The 18,334-nt window shown below is 47.5% G+C and overlaps 7 protein-coding genes across 7 annotated transcripts; 4 read left to right on the top strand and 3 right to left on the bottom strand.

The window, feature by feature from the left end:
• Positions 1-32: 32 nt before the first annotated feature.
• On the bottom strand, positions 33-998 carry GL218_07174 (putative digeranylgeranylglyceryl phosphate synthase protein; the record flags this gene model as incomplete). The annotated part of the gene is made up of 1 exon (XM_033583919.1): positions 33-998. The coding sequence occupies one exon, from the start codon at positions 996-998 to the stop codon at positions 33-35; it is 966 nt and encodes a 321-aa protein (XP_033432953.1).
• Positions 999-1,773: 775 nt separating this feature from the next.
• On the top strand, positions 1,774-3,059 carry GL218_07173 (putative integral membrane protein; the record flags this gene model as incomplete). The annotated part of the gene is made up of 4 exons (XM_033583918.1): positions 1,774-1,926; positions 2,004-2,108; positions 2,167-2,543; positions 2,600-3,059. 4 exons carry the CDS (start codon positions 1,774-1,776, stop codon positions 3,057-3,059), a joined length of 1,095 nt encoding a protein of 364 aa, XP_033432958.1.
• A 753-nt stretch (positions 3,060-3,812) lies between these two features.
• On the top strand, positions 3,813-4,903 carry GL218_07172 (putative oxidoreductase YciK; the record flags this gene model as incomplete). Its single annotated transcript, XM_033583917.1, has 4 exons — positions 3,813-3,929; positions 3,980-4,264; positions 4,345-4,630; positions 4,728-4,903. The coding sequence occupies 4 exons, from the start codon at positions 3,813-3,815 to the stop codon at positions 4,901-4,903; spliced, it is 864 nt and encodes a 287-aa protein (XP_033432959.1).
• Positions 4,904-6,066: 1,163 nt separating this feature from the next.
• On the top strand, positions 6,067-7,563 carry GL218_07171 (Versicolorin B synthase; the record flags this gene model as incomplete). Its single annotated transcript, XM_033583916.1, has 1 exon — positions 6,067-7,563. One exon carries the CDS (start codon positions 6,067-6,069, stop codon positions 7,561-7,563), a length of 1,497 nt encoding a protein of 498 aa, XP_033432956.1.
• Positions 7,564-8,165: 602 nt separating this feature from the next.
• On the top strand, positions 8,166-9,880 carry GL218_07170 (Cytochrome b2, mitochondrial; the record flags this gene model as incomplete). Its single annotated transcript, XM_033583915.1, has 4 exons — positions 8,166-8,196; positions 8,295-9,584; positions 9,659-9,732; positions 9,788-9,880. The coding sequence occupies 4 exons, from the start codon at positions 8,166-8,168 to the stop codon at positions 9,878-9,880; spliced, it is 1,488 nt and encodes a 495-aa protein (XP_033432957.1).
• Positions 9,881-10,491: 611 nt separating this feature from the next.
• On the bottom strand, positions 10,492-11,949 carry GL218_07169 (Aldo-keto reductase yakc [NADP(+)]; the record flags this gene model as incomplete). Its single annotated transcript, XM_033583914.1, has 5 exons — positions 10,492-10,747; positions 10,825-11,144; positions 11,218-11,308; positions 11,425-11,684; positions 11,770-11,949. 5 exons carry the CDS (start codon positions 11,947-11,949, stop codon positions 10,492-10,494), a joined length of 1,107 nt encoding a protein of 368 aa, XP_033433215.1.
• A 287-nt stretch (positions 11,950-12,236) lies between these two features.
• GL218_07168 (uncharacterized protein) lies at positions 12,237-13,770 on the bottom strand (the record flags this gene model as incomplete). The annotated part of the gene is made up of 5 exons (XM_033583913.1): positions 12,237-12,300; positions 12,358-12,559; positions 12,612-12,705; positions 12,762-13,253; positions 13,306-13,770. 5 exons carry the CDS (start codon positions 13,768-13,770, stop codon positions 12,237-12,239), a joined length of 1,317 nt encoding a protein of 438 aa, XP_033433214.1.
• Between the last annotated feature and the right edge of the window lie 4,564 nt (positions 13,771-18,334).

The following is an 18,334-nucleotide window of genomic DNA, read 5'->3' as shown; positions in this document are numbered from 1 at the left end:
TTTAACGGTATGTGACCTTCTTAACCGTTACATCAACTGCCGGTCATCGCAATCACAGGTAAGGAAAACAGAGTTATCGTCCACAAACACCACCACTTCCACGTTTGAGAATCCTCCGTCGGTGTTCGCTTAAGCAGAACCCTAGCGATAACTACAATTCCAATTATGCCTGGTAAAGCGAACGCCGGTAGACCGAGGTGCCAGAACCTAGTGCAAACGAGGGACCAGAGTGCCACGAAGAAGGCAATGGATGTTCTCGAAAACCACTCTCCTATGAACAGAACCACCGTTCGGCGTCCTCGCGTCTTGTCCCCCGCTTGGTCCTTCAGGTCTTGAACTTGCATCGTGGTCAGAATGACACCGCTAATTATGGCTACCCATATAAACGCTTCTCGACTGATGTCATTGCCAATAGCAATCTTCAGCGAGGCGCTGTGAGCAACCCCATACGCAACAGCGATAATCAGGTCTCGGACGATCTCGTCACCGCCTCTCAAATCATTGTAGAGGTAACTCAAAATAGGTACCATAACACCTTGCTCCCAGACTCCCAAGCTGTAATTGAGCCATAGTGAGATTGGGATGAAAAGAAGCAAAGCCCTCCGGGTCTGTTCCGGGGTAACTTTCCCGGTCGGTATGGGCCGCCACGGCTTATTTAGAAGATCCTCCTGAATCGATTCTGCTGAGCGCTGGTTGCCGAGGTCGAAAACTAGTACATTATACCAGTTAAACGCGATGACGATGGGAAATCGTTGGAGAACTTCAAGAGCCGTAGGCGGCCCGCTTGATCCTACAGTAGCAAATGCAGGTACAAGAGCACCCAGAATCCCAAAGGTCGAATTCGGGATGACGAACGTGGCAAAGTTGCTCCGTGTGAACTCCCATACAAGGTAGGGTACAACATAAAACCACCCAAAGTCGTCGTGTGCAATGGTCGAAGTTGGCTTCAGTTCGGCCTCTGAAACCGGCGTTGTATCACTTTTCAAGGCGTCTTCCATAACTCCTCACTCGAGCGCTTAAGTCAATATCAAAAACACTACAGAAATTGAGACAGAAGAGTGTGGTCGGCCTGCTTTAACGGGTTTCTTAGACGATTTCTTCCAATTTAACATGCGTTGGGAATCCCTTCCTTCGATAACCTTTTTGAGACGATACCATGTGCTGGAGTAGCATTGCTACCGTTACGAGAATACTACCCCTCCTAACTCACTCGTTCGGAAGTAGAAGACTGCCTGCGGAAGGATTCTACTTGGTGATTGGCGGACGGTATCACGACCCTATTGGGTATTGCGAACGTTGCATCACATAAGAACTATTCCTTGACCTTGGTCCAACAGCTCCGCCTCTTAGATACCTGAAATATACATACATACATCAGCAACTCCACAATGCTGCAGAGCCACCATGAGATGTGCCGGCCATCTGACCACCAATCTACATGTAGTGCAGCGGTCTTGGTCTTGATATACTTACCCCCCATAAGACCGCAGTTGGTCTACTGGTGCTGACCTGAAATCAAAGGAATCAGCGCTAAAACAACAATTGTGTATGTCTTGATTGCCGCCTCCCCGTAAGGTGTATATGGTGATCTTTTATGTCTTTTCTCTGAAAATAAGCGTTCTGCCTACTTTTCTCCAAGTCGGGCTCGTTGGGTGTCGTCGAATCTGTATCATACCGAGCCCCTCAATCGTACACACCTTGTGCCACGGCGCCGTGGCGTTTGAATATTACCGAATATCACCACTATTTGGTCCTCACTGAATAGTATTCAAAATGCCAGGCCGGGACCCACGAGGCGAGACGCTTCTAAGATGGATGATAGCGTTTACCGTTATCGTCGGTGTAATTCTACTGCTGCGTCTATGGGCAGCTAGGTTGATGAGACGATCGTTCTACCTCGACGACTTATTTGTGCTTATCGCTTTTGTAAGTAATCTCCCTATGCGTTTGAATTTCTGTCCCATCGCCACCGTACGCCAAATTCTAAACGATGCGGCGAATAGGCAAGCACAATTACGTTCGAAGGCGTTGCCGTCTGGGCTATTGACAACGGCGCCGGTAAACCTCAAGCCGATCTCACTCCTGAGGAACTTGCCATACAGGCCAAGGTATGACCCAATTACAATAAACTCTCTAATATCTCCACTTGCTAACAAGGTGAGTTAGATTCTCGTACTTCCCTCTTCCATTGCGTGGCTCGTAGGGACTGTCGCTATCAAATTCTCCGTGCTATGGCTTTACACGAGAATCTTCTCGACGCGGTCGTTTAAGAACTGGTCATACTCTCTCATGGCGCTGGTCGCATGCTACTTTGTCGCTTTTCTCGCCGTTTTCATGACCATCTGCAAGCCCATCGATCAACTGTGGAATCCGGTACCGTGGGGCTCATGCCGAGACACGTCAGACCAAGAGTTCACCTCGATCAGCTTTAATTTAGTAGTGGATCTAGCGATCTTCGTATTGCCTATGCCTTGGCTTTGGGGGCTGAAAATGCCTCTACGTAACAAGATTGCTATTAGCGTTATGTTTAGCATTGGTCTTGTGTAAGTTCATACCTAAGACATATTCTAACGAGTCCATCGCCATTAACATGCAATAGAACTATTGGCGTCATGTGCTGGCGACTAGCCGCAACGAAGGACTCGATCGCGCACCCCGACGCATCGTACCATACCACAGACATTGCGCTCATCAGCTTGCTCGAGCTGTGGCTAGGCATGATTGTTGCTAGCATACCAACTCTAGCGCCGCTACTTCAGAGATACGTGAAGCCGGTTATTACCAAAGTTACGATGCACTCATCTGGCTCGCGGTACCCGCAAAACCAGTACAAATTAAGCAATTACAAGGAGAGTCATAGTAGCCGGAGATACAAGAACATCGATACCACCAACAGTCAGTACGATGTCAAGATATACGCAAATGACTTGCAAGGGTCGACCCAAGGTCTGGCGATCACGACGGAGTGTACTCACGACCCTGTGATAGAGCCCCCAAGAGATATTCCCACTCCTGGCCAGATACATGTTCGGAGGGATATTGAATCACAAAATTGGTAAAGGGGGTTATGTTTTTTTAAGTAAAAAGTGTTGATGTATATTATGGCTATTACGAAATAAACATTATGATAACGTTTGTCTATGTGCGATATAATTGTCTATGAGAGATTTACCCAACTTGAAGTCTCGACGAAGGATTCTTAGCGCCGGTATAGTGATATTATAGATAATAAATCACCTACGATATCACGTATATGCTTTTAATATATCATGACTAACAACTGCGTAATTGCCTAATTGTTCATAATTGTATTTATTTACCTTTCCTATTTGCTAATTACTAATTACCTCTAAATACTATATATTAATAGTGTAGTATTTAATCCGGTCGGGCTAGTTTCCCAGTGGTCAGATTTGTCATTCTCATCCGGAGTTAATGCAGCCCAGTGGCTGCGCAAAGAAATACCACTACATGTATGCATCTTTCGTTCCATGGCGCTACTACGTCAGCGACATCCCACTTATACTTACAGCTAACACGGCGCGCCCCGCACCCAACGGCCTCCGAAGTTATGATTATGAAGCCAAAGTCCCGGCGGTTAGTTCTATATCCCCGAGAAATGTATAATAGGATATGTACCTTTTTTTTTACGTAGGACTTGCCCATTACATATAGCTTACGTAAATATAATATATCTACATATCATATAATACGATAGATAACCCCTTGGGCCTTTAGATATCGAACTCGTTCTAGGTTTCCGTAACTTGCCGCTTTGTCCTCCTTCAACACTAACGCAAAATATTGAAAGAATGGCTGCTCCTGTACCATCCCCGACGCCAACTTGGCACAATGATACCTACGCAGCTATCTCCCCGAAGCGGCCTGAACTTAGTGCTGCGGGGAAGACTGTCGTGATTACCGGCGCTGTGAGCTTTAGCCTGACTTAGTTTTTTATTCCGCCATCTAATATTTATAGGGGGGTGGCGTCGGCCGCGAAACTGCGCTCGCATTTGCTGAAGCTGGAGCTTCTTGCATCGTACTTCTGGGCCGCACTGAGGAGACCATCAAGACGGCGGCTTCTGCGCTTCCTAGTTCCGTCTCGGCTCAGACCTTTGCGGTGGATATTACTCAAGAAGATGCGCTCCAGCGAGTCGCGACTGAAGTCGGAACGTGGGATATCCTCATCCATACCGCTGGTTATATCTCTACTCCGGGCCCCATCGCTTCCTCGGATACCAACGAGTGGTGGCAAAGCTTCGAGGTAAGACGAGCTACATACATGGCCTCGCATCTCCATAGCAAACCTACCTAGGTACCTACCTATGTACTAACACTCGCTAGACAAATGCCAAAGGCACATTCCTCAGCATCAAGACCTTCTTGCCCACGGCGAATAAGACACATGCTACCATCCTAGCCCTCAATACCGGCACCATTGCGCTCCCCAGCGTGGTCCTGCCCGGCCTGTCCGCCTACATGGCGTCGAAGCTCGCCGAGACTAAGATCATCGAGTTCTTAGCCGCGGAGCAACCGAATATCTTCGCAGCGACGGTGCACCCTGGTCTGATCGAGTCGGATATCTTCCGGAAGAGCGGCGCGAAGGCTGAGGCTGTGCCTTTGGATAAACGTAAGTTGAGTTCCTAGTTGAAGTTTATCGCCAACTTTGCTTTCTACGTTGTCTTGTTATAAATCTATGTTGCTAACGAATGAATTATTCGACTTAGCCCAACTCCCAGCCCATTTTCTGGTATGGTTATCCAGCCCCGAAGCCAGCTTCCTGAAGGGCCGCGCTGTGTGGGCTAATTGGGATGTGGACGAGTTAAAGGGACAGGCTAAAGCTATAGAGTCGGGGATACAATTTACGAGTGGTATTAATGGCTGGCCGTTCTCTGCTGCGTAAATGGGTAGGTTGGCCATATGCTACTAAAGACTAAGAGTTATTTGTTTGCTTCAGGGATTGATAAGAACAACAGTTCTGCTCGTGCACTACGAAGATACTTTAAGATAAAAGATGATCCCGTAGACTTATCAAAGTAGCAGGTAACTAATGAATTATGAAACCTAAATCCTGGTATTTTATTTGTTTATTTATTTATTTATTTCGGAAAGTCTACGTAAGAATACCTGAACAATAATATCAAAAAGCGATCCATTGATGTTGGACGCCTACGACTTATAAGTTAAACGGGTGTAAGCGGGACATTGTAGCTATTGCAAACAGCATCCTAACACCGGTTTTACATGCTTAAATCCGTAATAATAAAAAATAATACTAACAGGTAGGTACCTAAACTAAATACGAATAAATATTAGCACTTAGGTATGATACAGTGATAATATTTGATATTCCGAAAATAATAGTAATGCATATTCCTAGAATATCACAGCGGATTACGACCCCATCCCTTAGCTGCACCTGCACGTTTCCCCTCTTTCAGTGGGAAGCACAAGACCCCTGCTATCCTTAGGTACCTCCTTAGGTACCTCCCTAGGTACATACTGAATTACCAAGCACAGATTACAGAAGAACAGCAGGTACGAGAGGGTGAACGTATACTGCATAATCCCCAGTACTACATAAATAAATGTACCTAAGGTACTTTAGGGAGCAGATATGTAAACCATAAACCATACTATTTTGCTCGTTATTTCAGTCGTGGTCGGTTCACTCGGATTTACTATATGCTTTCTTGCAACCCGATTTATTAAACTTCGCCATATCGTGTAGAAATTATGGCATCCGAAAGCTTCGACTTTATTATCGTCGGCGGAGGACTGGCGGGTCTCGTATTAGCATCTCGGTTGTCAGAGGATCCCGCTGTCCAGGTCCTTGTTATCGAGGCAGGTGAAGATCAGACAGCTGACCCTCGAGTTAACGTCCCTGCTATGTGGCCTACTTTACTTAATACTCCTTCTGCATATAGTTTCAGGACCGTGCCTCAGGTATGTGCTCTATCATCATCCGTGTCATGCTTTCTAATGTGTTAGTAGAAAGAACTCGAAAATCGAGAGATTTGGTTCCCCCTAGGTCGTTTGCTTGGGGGATCCAGCGCACTAAATGGCATGGCCTTCAGTATAACCTCGAAAGCTAACGTCGATGCTTGGGAAGCTCTAGGAAACCCGGGGTGGGGTTGGTCGAGCTTCTCCGAGTCCTTAAAAAAGGCGTATAGCTTGCCTTCGGAAGGGGCAGACGCTAAAGGCCCGGTCCAACTTGCTATCCCCGACGAAGACACTGAGTGGCCACGAGTTTGGAGAGAAACGCTTACTGCACTCGGCTTCCCAGTAACCGATGACCCGTTTTCTGGGCAACTTTCCGGTGGCCTGATCGTCACAGATTCTTTACATCCTGCTACAAAACAGAGGAGCTACGTCGGAAATGCATACCTCGAGGCTGCACAACCTAGGAGCAATCTCACTATCTGGACCAAGGCCCTGACGGAGAAGATCATATTCGACAAGTCAGATATTCCCATAGCTACCGGTGTCCAAGTTAATAAAGATGGGGAAACGAAAATCGTGGGAGCTCGTAAAGAGGTTATAATCTCAGCGGGCACGATCAACTCGCCCAAGGTATTGGAGCTTTCGGGTATCGGCGATGCGAAACTCCTACAGTCGCTTGGCATCGATGTTGTAGTTGACAACCCAAACGTTGGAGAAAACCTTCAAAATCACCCCTTGATCACTTTGAGCTTCGAGACTCAAGGACAAGCAGGCTTTGAGACCATAGACAAGCTTGCCAGGCAAGACCAGGCAGCCCTGGGTGCCGCGATGGAAGCCTATGCAAAACAGAAGGGTCCTTTGGCCAAGAGCAACTCAAATATAGCTGCACAGCTCCCATTTCCAGGGGTAACGAGTGAACAGGGGAAACAAGAACTTGAGAAAGTCTTGCAAGGTGCAAGCTCCACGGTTCCCGACAAACCTACATCGCTTGCAGAAGCCCACGAATCATTTGTTCGGTCCATACTTGCATCACCTACCGAGGCATCCGGATGCTACCTCGCGATCCCCGGTTACGCAGGATCCAGCGGCGACGGGACGATGGCCGGCCCGCCTCCTGGAGACGAGAGTTGGTTAAGTTTCGTGCTGCTCCTAGCACACCCGCTCTCGCGCGGCTCCGTACACATCACTAAAGCTTCCGCCGACTCATCAGCCCTAGCCATCGACCCCAAATACTTCAGTCATCCCCTCGATCTCGAGGTGTTCGCGCGTCACCTACAATTTGTAGAGAAATTCGCCCAGACCGAACCGCTGGCTAGCGCGCTCAAGCTGGATGGTAGACGCACGCCGACAGCACCACCGCTGGGCAGCTTTGCGGACTTGGACAAGGTTAAGGAGTATATACACAAGACGGCGGTTGGGGCGCATCATTTTACAGGCACGTGTGCCATGGCCCCGCGAGAGCTGGGGGGTGTTGTTGATGCGCAGTTGCGCGTGTATGGGACTCAGAACTTACGTGTCTGCGATGCGAGCATCATTCCCATTACGCCTCGCACGAATCCGCAGGCTACGGTTTATGGCGTCGCAGAGCATGGGGCTCAGATTATAAAGGCGACCTCGTGAGAGCTATTAATTCGGTGGATCAAGTTGCTTATAAGAAGCCGGTGTTTTAGTTGAAAGACTATTAGAGTCTCATCGTGGGAAGCTTATTTGGACGAAGGCATCAAAGACGCAACATATATGGTGTGAAGCTATAGTTGAGCGATGCTACGATAATAAATCAACATCGAGGTTTGATCTCACAAAGACGAGCAATTGACTCTTGTCGAAGATAATAGGTCTGCCCCTGAATATAGCTCTTTGTTTCTTTTTTCAGCGGAGTGAATTAACGGAGCTTCCGAGCGCTTGGGTCCCCTAGTAGCCTACCCCTTAGCAGCTTAGAGACTCCAGAATTTATTCGTTTAACCAATGGAAGCCATGGAATAGTAATAGCCCCATGGGCCATCCCCATTGAGTCCACTAAGTCCACTATTTGGAGTCGCGGGGTCGCTAACTTATACCTACTTAGGGGATGCCGATTGAGCTCCGGGTTGCCGCGGGTTAAATACACCCGAGAGCTGTCAAAGCTGGAGCTGGCTTTCTCAATTCCAATATTTTCAACTAAACAAAGAAAAAAACAAATTCGTGTGAGCATTTTGGATATTATCCTTTGCTATGTTATGAAGATGGCAGAGAGGCTCATTAGCGCCGAGGAAGGTAAGATAAACCTACTAATACCTCTACTCTTAGCACTTATACCTTTATGTTCCCTCGGCTATTGTAGTTGGCTAACTATTGTATGTGCGGCTTCTCAGTCGTGAAGCATACCACGCCCGAGAGTTGTTGGGTGGTGTTGTACGGGAATGTCTATGATGTAACCGAGTTCCTACCGTCGCACCCCGGCGGTTCCAAGATCATCTTACAGCTCGCCGGTCGAGATGCGACGGACGAGTACGATCCCATACACCCTCCGGGTACACTAGAGGAAAATCTTAAGCCTGAGGCTAAATTGGGTCGAATTGACCCTCAGACTATAGTCCAGGCCAGCAAACCAGCTGCTAAGGAGGAAAATAAGGATGTAGAAGGTCCGCCACCTATGGAGAGTCTACTAAATCTCAATGAGATAGAGGAGGTTGCTACGAAACGTATGCCTGAAAAAGCATGGGCCTATTATTATTCTTCCAGCGATGACACAATTTCCAAGTCTTTTAACAATGCTGTTTATAAGGACATCCTACTGCGGCCACGAGTCTTCATCGACTGTACTAAATGTGATTCTTCTACGACTTTGCTAGGACACAAGGTCGACATACCGATATTCGTCGCACCAGCCGCGATGGCCCGATTAGGCCATCCCGACGGTGAAGCCGGCATTGCTCGGGCCTGTAGCCGATTCAACGCTCTCCAAGTGATCTCGAACAACGCCTCCATGACGCCTGAGCAAATCGTCGCAGACGCAATACCAGGGCAGATTTTCGGCTGGCAGCTGTACGTGCAGAACGACCGGGCCAAGAGCGAAGCCATGCTAGCCCGCATCAACCGCATGTCCGACAAGTTCAAGTTCATCTGTCTGACGCTAGACGCGCCGGTCCCCGGCAAGCGCGAGCTCGACGAGAAGCAAAACTTCAAAAACGCCGTCAAGGTCGCCTCCGGGGTCAAGACCTCGGACGAGCCCAACCGGCCTGGCGGCGGCGGCGTGGGACAGCAGCTCTTCTTCGGCACGGCGTCGGATCTCACGTGGAAGATCACGCTGCCGTGGTTGGCGAAACACACGGATTTGCCGATCGTGCTGAAGGGTATACAAACCCACGAGGACGCGTTCCTCGCGGCGAAGTATGCGCCCCAGGTCAAGGCTGTTATACTGTCGAATCATGGTGGGCGCGCGCTGGATACCGCGCCGCCTGCTGTGCATACCCTGCTGGAGATCCGCAAGCACTGTCCGCAGGTGTTTGATCAGATTGAGGTTTGGGTTGATGGCGGTATTAAGCGCGGGACTGATGTGGTTAAGGCGCTATGTCTGGGTGCTCGGGGTGTAGGAATTGGCCGGCCTGCTCTATTCGGGCTCGGAGCTGGGGGACAGAAGGGTGTTGAAAGGACGTTGGAGAGTGAGTATATTCTTTTAACGAGGTGTCTGGCTTGTTGTTTGCGTTGAACTTGACTAACAACGTGATATAAACAGTTCTCAAGGCGGAGACAGAGACATGCATGAGGTTGCTTGGTGTAGAGAAAGTGAGCGACCTAAGTCCGAGACATGTAAGTACTTCCCACCTTCATAGAAGACCGAAGCTAGCTGACATATTCCGTGTAGATCAACTCTAGGAAAGTTGAGAGGGATATCTTTGACGGGGATGCGGGACTAGAGACGTTCGGCTTGTGGGATAAAGTCAAGTCTAGGCTATGAGTTACTGCCGATCTTGGTATATATAGCGTAGATTAGAGAAGGATATATACCGTGTAAGCTTGGCAATAGTTCTACTCTTAGATAAAATTATGTAGCATAGCGATAGCGATAGGTCTTTATGGAATACGATATTATACACTATATACTCTAACACTAAATGAACTTTGTCGAGGTTCCATGGTGTTAAACGCTTTCTAACTTTATTCAGCTCGTATATACTTTACCACTATATTAAGAGGTAGATATTGTAGATTTCCACCTCCTATAAGGTTTACCTACCATGCCTTGTCTCTAATACTTCCATAGAATAAATGGCTCTTGGACGCCTCTGGAATACGTAGCATTCAGATTTATGCGGAATAGGAAGGACGCCCTATTATTCCCAAAGTACACATTTAGGAGCAATTAGCTTCGAGACGAGGAAAATCACTATTGGAAAAACTGGCTAGGGGGGGGGTTAACGTTTAGATATATCAAATATATTGTCTAAATAAAAGTAATATGAGAGCAGGGAGCAACCACATTTAACTAATATAGTCAAACAATACAAATCCATATAGCTTTCTCCTGATAATCACGAGTCCACAGTGTAACTTATTTGTGCCTCCACTTTACTCACGATCCGTGGCCGTGCTTGATTTATATAGAGTTCCAGTAATTGAAACCTGACCAAGACTCTCCGGGTCTTGGACGTGGTCCTCGGGCAGCGGTGTATCAGCAAACAGGGCAAAACTATGTTCTTGCGGATAACGGGCCCCAGGACACGAGGCATTTTCGACGAGGGTCCGGATCCGCGCAACCTCGTCTGTCGAGAGCGAGATCGACGCAGCTGCACAGTTCTCCTCCAACGACGCAACTTTCGTAGTCCTAGGAACCGCGCAGTTTTATTAGAAATACTCTTCTAAGCTTCGATGGGAGATGCCAGACGAGCACGTCTCACTTACCCCGGAATCGGGAAGATGTCGTCGCCCTGGCTAAGCAGCCACGCGAGCGCTAGTTGGGCGGCCGTATGCCCCTTTTCAGCCGCGATTGTCTTCAGCTCTTCAACCACAGCCATGTTCTTGGGGAAATTCTCCGCCGAGAAGCGCGGGTAGTGGCGTCGGACGTCCTGAGCTTCGAAGTCGGCTGGGCTCTTGATTCGGTCGCTGAGGAGGCCGCGCGAGAGGGGCGAGTAAGCTACGACGGCGACGCCGAGCTCCCGGCATGTGGCGAGGAGGTTGGTTTGGGTGTCCTCGATGTCGGTTGTGAATGGACTGTATTCGACCTGGGATGTAAGTTAGCCGGTTTTTTTTTTGGCTTGGGTATTGTTAAATAGGGAATAGGGGTACGGTTCGTACTTGTACAGCGCTGATCGGGTGCACGGCATGAGCACGCCTTAATGTCGCTGCCGATACCTCGCAGAGACCTAGGTAGCGGATTTTCCCTTGCCTTTTCGATTATATTAGCTTTAGTAGATCTTCCACCCTTTATAAGTCTTCTACAAGAAAGTAAGGGTGGAGTAGAGTAGGGATATGGTGAATGTAGGTATGATAAAATAGACGTACTCCTTCATCTTGATCATCTCAGTTATGATATGCTCAATCGGGGTACTGCCATCCAACCGGTGCGGGTACCACAGATCGATGTAGTCGACGCCTAGACGCTTTAAGCTCTTGTCGCACGCCTCGTGGACATACGCCGCATCACCGCGGAAGGCGAAACCCGCTTCTCCTAGTAGTATACCGCCGAATTTGGTAGCAAGGAAGATATCAGAACGCTTGCCAGTCTTGGCGAACCATTTCCCTATTAGATCTTCTGAATCTCCCTAGTATACGTGTACATTAGTCCTGCAGGCAAGCATACGCGAGCATCTTTACCCGATATTGGTTAATATATGGGCAAATACTTACGTAGAAGTCGCTAGTATCCCAGAAAGTTTCTCCGATGGAGTGGGCGTGGTCAAGTAGTCCAAGCCTCTGCTCATCGGGTACGGGTTTGCCATAACTCATCGAGAGGCCCATAGTACCGAAGCCTATGCGAGGGACTAGAGGACCGCCCTTTCCTAATTGACGAGAGGGAAGATGTGACATGGTTAGGTGTTTACTTAGATATTAATACTTGATTGTATATTGAGTTATGTTGCTGATTAGCTTTTGAGCAAGATAGTTCGACGATATAAAAGAGTAGATGTGATATTTACAGCTAGACACAGTTCACACTTATAGGAAGACGAGGCCAACATTAAATATAGGAGAGGCTATAGTAACTCTTTACTATATGTCTGTCTTCCGCATGTGTCGTGCATAATCCGCTCCGCGTATACAGACGGGGGGCGGAATTGGCGGACTGCGGAGTTGTGGCAAACCCATGTCTTCGACTATTCTAAGAGCCTCCCGCTTGTCTCATAGCAAAACATTTTCATCTCGTCGACACCGAAAGATCTATGGATACAGAAGTTAGTCACTGATAAAGGAAGTGGAATAACTCGATAAACTCACAATGTGAGGAAAGCAAGCGCAAAGTCATCCACATCGTCTCCTTTTCCAGTCCGCAAAAATTCATCGAAGTAAAAGGCCGATATGATCCACATGGGCTTCTCTTTCCATGCCCTGTGAAATTCTAAGGGGTTCGTAGCGGCCCATAGGTATCTCGATAAGGTCCACCGGTGGACGTATTGCCAATCCCCAAGATCAGCTACATCTATATATCAGAATCCAGTAGTTAGGTAGATTTAGCATGCTGATGTCCTTACTAAGTATCTTCTGTCCTTTCAATAAACCCCAAAAGTGAGCAAGAGCAGCACATATCATATAAGTTCTTCTAACGCTCTCTGCGAACAACCAACGCTGGACAATGTGTCAGTGACCACGATGGTTTCAAAGGGCAATTTGTTTACACCTACTTCCCAAGACTCGGGTGGCTTATTACGGATCTCAGCAACATCTAGTTCAGCGAAATCTTCGAGGTTATCTCTTATCTTGCGCAACTCCCCATTCCAGGCTTCTAATAACGGTACATCTTCATCGGCTTGTTGCCCTAGAGTAGTGTTTCCATCAAGCATACGAATAGTTTGATAAACAAGTAGAGCATGGACTCTCGCAAGCTTTTCCCGCGGCGTTAATGATGTACCGCTAACCGTTATTTTAAGATTATGGACGTTCTCGTAAAGAACTCTAAGGACAAAGCCACGGTTTGCCTCGGTCTGGTTCGTGTAGAGAACACACATCGAGAACGCCTGTAGTATACAAGGTGGCGTGTCAGTTAGATATAAGTGACGATGCATATATATAGTGGAGTTATCCCGAGCAATTGTTTTATGAAAGTTCTTGAATGTTTTCATCGCGTAAGCAATTCTAGTTGAAGGGTCCTCAAGTTGCCACGGAGCATAATCGTCCTACTAATGTAAGTCCTAAGAGAGTGAAAAAATGCTTCTTACTAAAACTTACGCATACAGCTGCCACCCTAGAATAGTCTTCAGAGGATAGGATTTTACTCTTTGGAATTGATGCTATCTGTGTATCTTGCCTCGAGAAATCGGGTAGCCCGGATAAGTCGCCAAATCCGTGCCCATCCATTGAATCCAATAGAGACTCAAACGTACTATCGAGGTGAATAGTTTCATCAGGAGAAATATCTACGTCAATGCCCATAGTAGTAGTAGGAACGCTGCCGTCATCTAGTACAAAACTGTCACCGTAGGACGTGGACGGAGGACCGTTGAAAGAGTCTAGACTTGTTGGAACACCCGCAGAGTTACTGTACGACTGCGTGTCCGACTGTTGCCCGTAGATACAGAGACGCTTCTTCTTGGTGCAATTAGCACAAGTTGGGACCCGCTGGTCACAGCGTCGCTTGCTCCTCACACAGGCATTACAGCTCTTCTGCCTAGATGAACCTCCGCGCGGAGCCATGGATTCCGCTTTGGGAGGAAGACGCGCTAGCTGTGGGAATATTTGCAATATATCGTAAAGACGACTTTCTCGGCCACGAGTAAACGGTATTTACAGCAGGTAAGATTGGTCTGAACGTAATTAGATAGAAGCTAAAGCTAAAGCTAAAATCGGTCTGCGGAGGATGACGTGTGAAGTCCGCAAGTCCGCCGCCGAGTCCTTCCAACTCCGCAATTTCACATCTCGGGGATCCACCGTTTTATTGTCCCCGGGTTCAACAACGGAGCAAGATTGAATTCGAAATGCTTTTGGACTTCACTATCGTGTCTGACGTAGGCACGTCCCCCAAATCTCAAATCCATTTAAACGCCACCCTCGGCCTAATCTTGTTAGGCAAACTCATAATTGAATTGTTGCCAAGAAATATAAAGCCCATATTCATTGTGGATAGTGTCATTTCCTATCGGGATCACTAATCATGTAATCAGTAAGGGCGTTTTTATATCTTCTAGATTGACCCTAAATATGCATAGTGACCATGCTTGGTTATTGGTATCATAGATTGGCGTTATTTCTCACGTGTACTACTACGAAGATGGCTTTAAAAGGTACCTATGAACGTCCAAGCCGTAGTTCTGAGTGACCTGACCGCTGTGGCGGACACGAGGCTAGCTGCAGATGCACAGCTATCACCAATCACACAGTTGGTAACACTTTGTGGGTTTCTCGGATATGTTGCAAAAGCGCCATCGACCCCTGAAACCGTTACACCAGATTCGTCCCGAGAGCCACGGCACTGGTACTACGAAAAAGTGTCATGATTCTAGTAAGGCGCATGTGTTTCAGTAACTAGGTAGAGAGCAACTCTTTTAGGGGATTGGCTCTCTAAAGGAAGTGTGCTAATATGAGACATGAGCTATGCTACGCGAGGGATGCCAGAATATGATATTCCACTAACTGGCAAGTATAGTATACCAAGTAAAAAAAAGAAACCCTTTCTCGTGCTAGATTTAGCCCCAAACATTCAGCGCCGAGCAAGCTCGGATATGTCTATGTCTACTCGGTCGCGAAATCCTGCCTATTCAAGATCTAGATTCGGCCGTCAAGCGGTAACGGGAGACCGCTTCAGACGGAAAGCGGCAGTGCTTAAGCAAACCGACAAGCTTTTATTTCCAGAGCGTGACATCCGCGCCCGAGACAGACGGGTCTCAACGTGTGATACTTCGGGTTATCGCATCAGATCGCGCTACCTCTCTCGGAATCTAGAAACGTGGTATACTGCGTACAGATTATGCCGTGTCTCCAAGTCGACGTCTTACATGTTACCCCGATCGTTGGAAAGGGGAATATGTCCTATTAGAGAGACAAATTGGGGAGAGCGCATGCGATAGGTAGACGGTCTCGCCAGCATCTTCCCCGTGAGGCGGGCTCGTGTTACGCACCGCCTCTCAGTGCTACGGGAGGACTGAGACACCAGGATTGGGGTCGATAACAATACCTTAGGTAGGTAGTTCCATATTGCTCAATAAACTCATACGTACCTCTTAATCTAATCTAACCTAGAATTCTCATCGGCATAGCTAGGAGGTAGCTAGTATGAGCAACAAAAGTATCTCAACGTGTCCTGAAGGTCCTTGTTCTTCTAGGGTCATACGTTTAGCGAGACGGGATGGTGCTAGTGCACGCTGACATCGAAACTATTGGCCTAGCTGTGTAATGAAAGCCTGCGATTCACACTAATCGGGAGCCCCTGGCGCTGACTATTGATAGGTAACACTTACTATGTGATCGATCTTAGAATGAATATGTTGTGTGTTGTGTAGCGGAATGATTATTCCCTAGAAGATAATTTAGAGGCCTCTTAAGCCATGTTTCTCTGATACTGGTTTTGAGCCTCCAAGCCATTAGAGAAAGTTTAATAGATCCCAGTCACACGTGTGAACGAACCTTTGAGAAGCCTTGCTATGAGGTAAGTAGTCGTTGTTAAATTTATTTTGGTATCCGGTGAGCCCGTATACTAGGTAGGTGAACAGGGACGAAGCTGACGCCAGGACGGGTTCGGCCGAGTTAGGATTTAAACCATTAAGCTCGCAGAATGCCCATAAGCCCCCATTTACGTGTGTAGTTTATTCGAAGGATCAAGCTCACCCGCAGATATGGTATTACTAACCATGGTCTCGGGCGCATAGGCTGACCATTCAGAGGCTGGCTTTCTTCCCATACGCACGTACGTCGAACCTCTAGGCTGGCGTCACAAACGGGATAGCCTCCGACGGGAGTGGCGCGCCGATCTGTGGGCATTCCTTCGGCGATATCTCACAGACCGAGATCATACTATTCGAAGGATATCACCGAAGAGCTGAACATCTACAATTTTGGATCCCTTGATGTTTGATATTCACGTGAAACATGAAGACCAAAAAACTGAGAGCTGGGTTAAGGTAAGAAAAAGGTAGTTTGTTAGTTATGATCCGCCTTGATGGAATGGTGACACCGAAAGGAATCGGCTCGGATTAGGCGAGGGTGGATGCTCCTTCAGGGGACCTTCCGCGGGCGGCGTCTAACTGTTAACGGTCAGAGAAGCGTAGCTATTTTTGAAGCCTGTTCGTAAAGGACGAATTGAGTTTAGGATTCCGTTAACCTACTATTAGTGTATTAACCTATGTGATGCCGTTTGTATAGGAGGTAAGGTATGCGGTGAACCCCATGTGATTGATAGCGAGGGATAACGAGGCTATTGAAGGGCCAAAGCGTTAATATCGTATTATGTAGTAATAATTAAAGATGTGGCTGACTTCATGGACGCCCGACTATCTTATACTATCTTCTAATGTAGTATCTTATTTCCTGTCGCACGGTTTAATTCCGTCAAGATGTTTCCGAGCACTGTGTGTATCTTCATCTGTAAGGCTGGATCTCTCTAAACCCCACAAGGTCGGCGCATGCATAATGACCATCTATTATATACCAGTCTCGTGCGAAGAATGAATCACGTACATAGTTAAGAGGGAACTGCCCGGGTAAAGGTTACATCTGCCCATCTAGATCTGCCCCGTCTGCTGATCAAATTACAACTGTCAAAAGTAAAATCCGCAATTAAAGAGGCAGGGGAGTTTAACAGATAACGCATACTTTTTTTTCCCGTATTCGATAGTTTGTTGGTTCGGCGGACAGTTCGTAGTTTTTGCGCGAACGGCTAGACATGCCGAAGTGAAAAATAAGGTATTACAGAAATAGCATTAGATAGTTAGGTTTCGTATGGCCGTCTCATTCTGACGCTACAGAAATCCGTCACATCAACAAGGAAATCTTGTTGGTTGGATGTGCTATTTATCCTTTACCTACTGGGTAGCCCGGGTAGATATGGAGCCGCTGGATGTCACCATCTTAAAAAGGTGAATTTACTTGAAGGTATATTATGTAAATAGTTGATACTGCGTAGTACTAACGGAACCCTCCTCCTTTATGAGCGTTGCATACTTACTCAACATACGTGCATTGCAGATAATCGGTTCAAGGTCTCGGTAGTTATGGCATATCATGTTCGTGAATACTGCTGACTCTTGAGTAATTGACAATATCCTGTAAAATCTTCTTGGCATACTTACACGTATAGTAAGCAGAAAGGGGTTAATAGCCTGCCTATAGGTGTAGCGCGTGGAGTGCATATGGCTTTGTACGTACGTAGATACCGTACGTAGGTAGTAGCAAGTACACGTGTAGCACGAGGCAGATTCTGTAAGCAGTAGATGCTGGTACACTACATAGGTACGCTCTTAGGTATGTGATTGACCGAGAGGACCTAATCGCTCGGGTACCTACTTACCTACATAGGTCCGTCATAGGAGTAAGGAGGCACAGCAGTACTATAGTAATCCAGCAGCCCAGCCTAGCCCAGCAGCTTGTTACTATGTACGTATGAATTTAGCAGGACAAGGGATTGAAAAGGACTTGGTAAGGGACTTGAACCACGGGCCAGCATGAGGCTTGTCTTTTAATATCAGATCTGGGTGCTAATCGAATAATGGCTCGGTCAAAAAAGGACGGGGAACGGCCGAGCCAGGACTTGGATCTTACTCCCGAAATGATGAGAACCACCGAAGAACCCTGGTAATTCCTAGCCTTACTACTAGCGGACGATACCTGGCAACCCTTGGCACTAGGCAGGGAATCCAGGATGGCGGAGACGCTAGCTAAAGGAAAATTCCTTTTAAGTGTATGAGGAACGTGGCATGCCGCATGCCGCGTCCACACTCGCACGAAGTTTGGGGGGCAAGGGATGGGGAAGCCTGCCAGTTTCCTGCAAGTCTGCGAGCCTGAAGGGGGTCATCATGAGAGAAATTTTAGGAGGGGTGGTAAGGTGGTAACCACGATCACCGTTATCCGCCTTGCAGACACACAAGAACCTTGACCTACTTATAATTGGTACCGAATCTTCATACCTACATGAAAAATTCTGACTGGTCCAACGTTGACGGCACGTCCTGTAGGCTATCACATAGGCCAGTTTATGTTTGAAGTGCCGTCCGCCCCCAGATTATGTTCCCCGTCTCTATTTTAAACATTGAAACGCAACTTTACATAT

This window comes from Daldinia childiae (genome assembly GCF_008694065.1).
Source record: "Daldinia childiae strain JS-1345 chromosome Unknown Scaffold8, whole genome shotgun sequence".
NCBI lineage: Eukaryota > Fungi > Ascomycota > Sordariomycetes > Xylariales > Hypoxylaceae > Daldinia > Daldinia childiae.
This window is presented reverse-complemented; position numbering and strand designations above follow the sequence as displayed.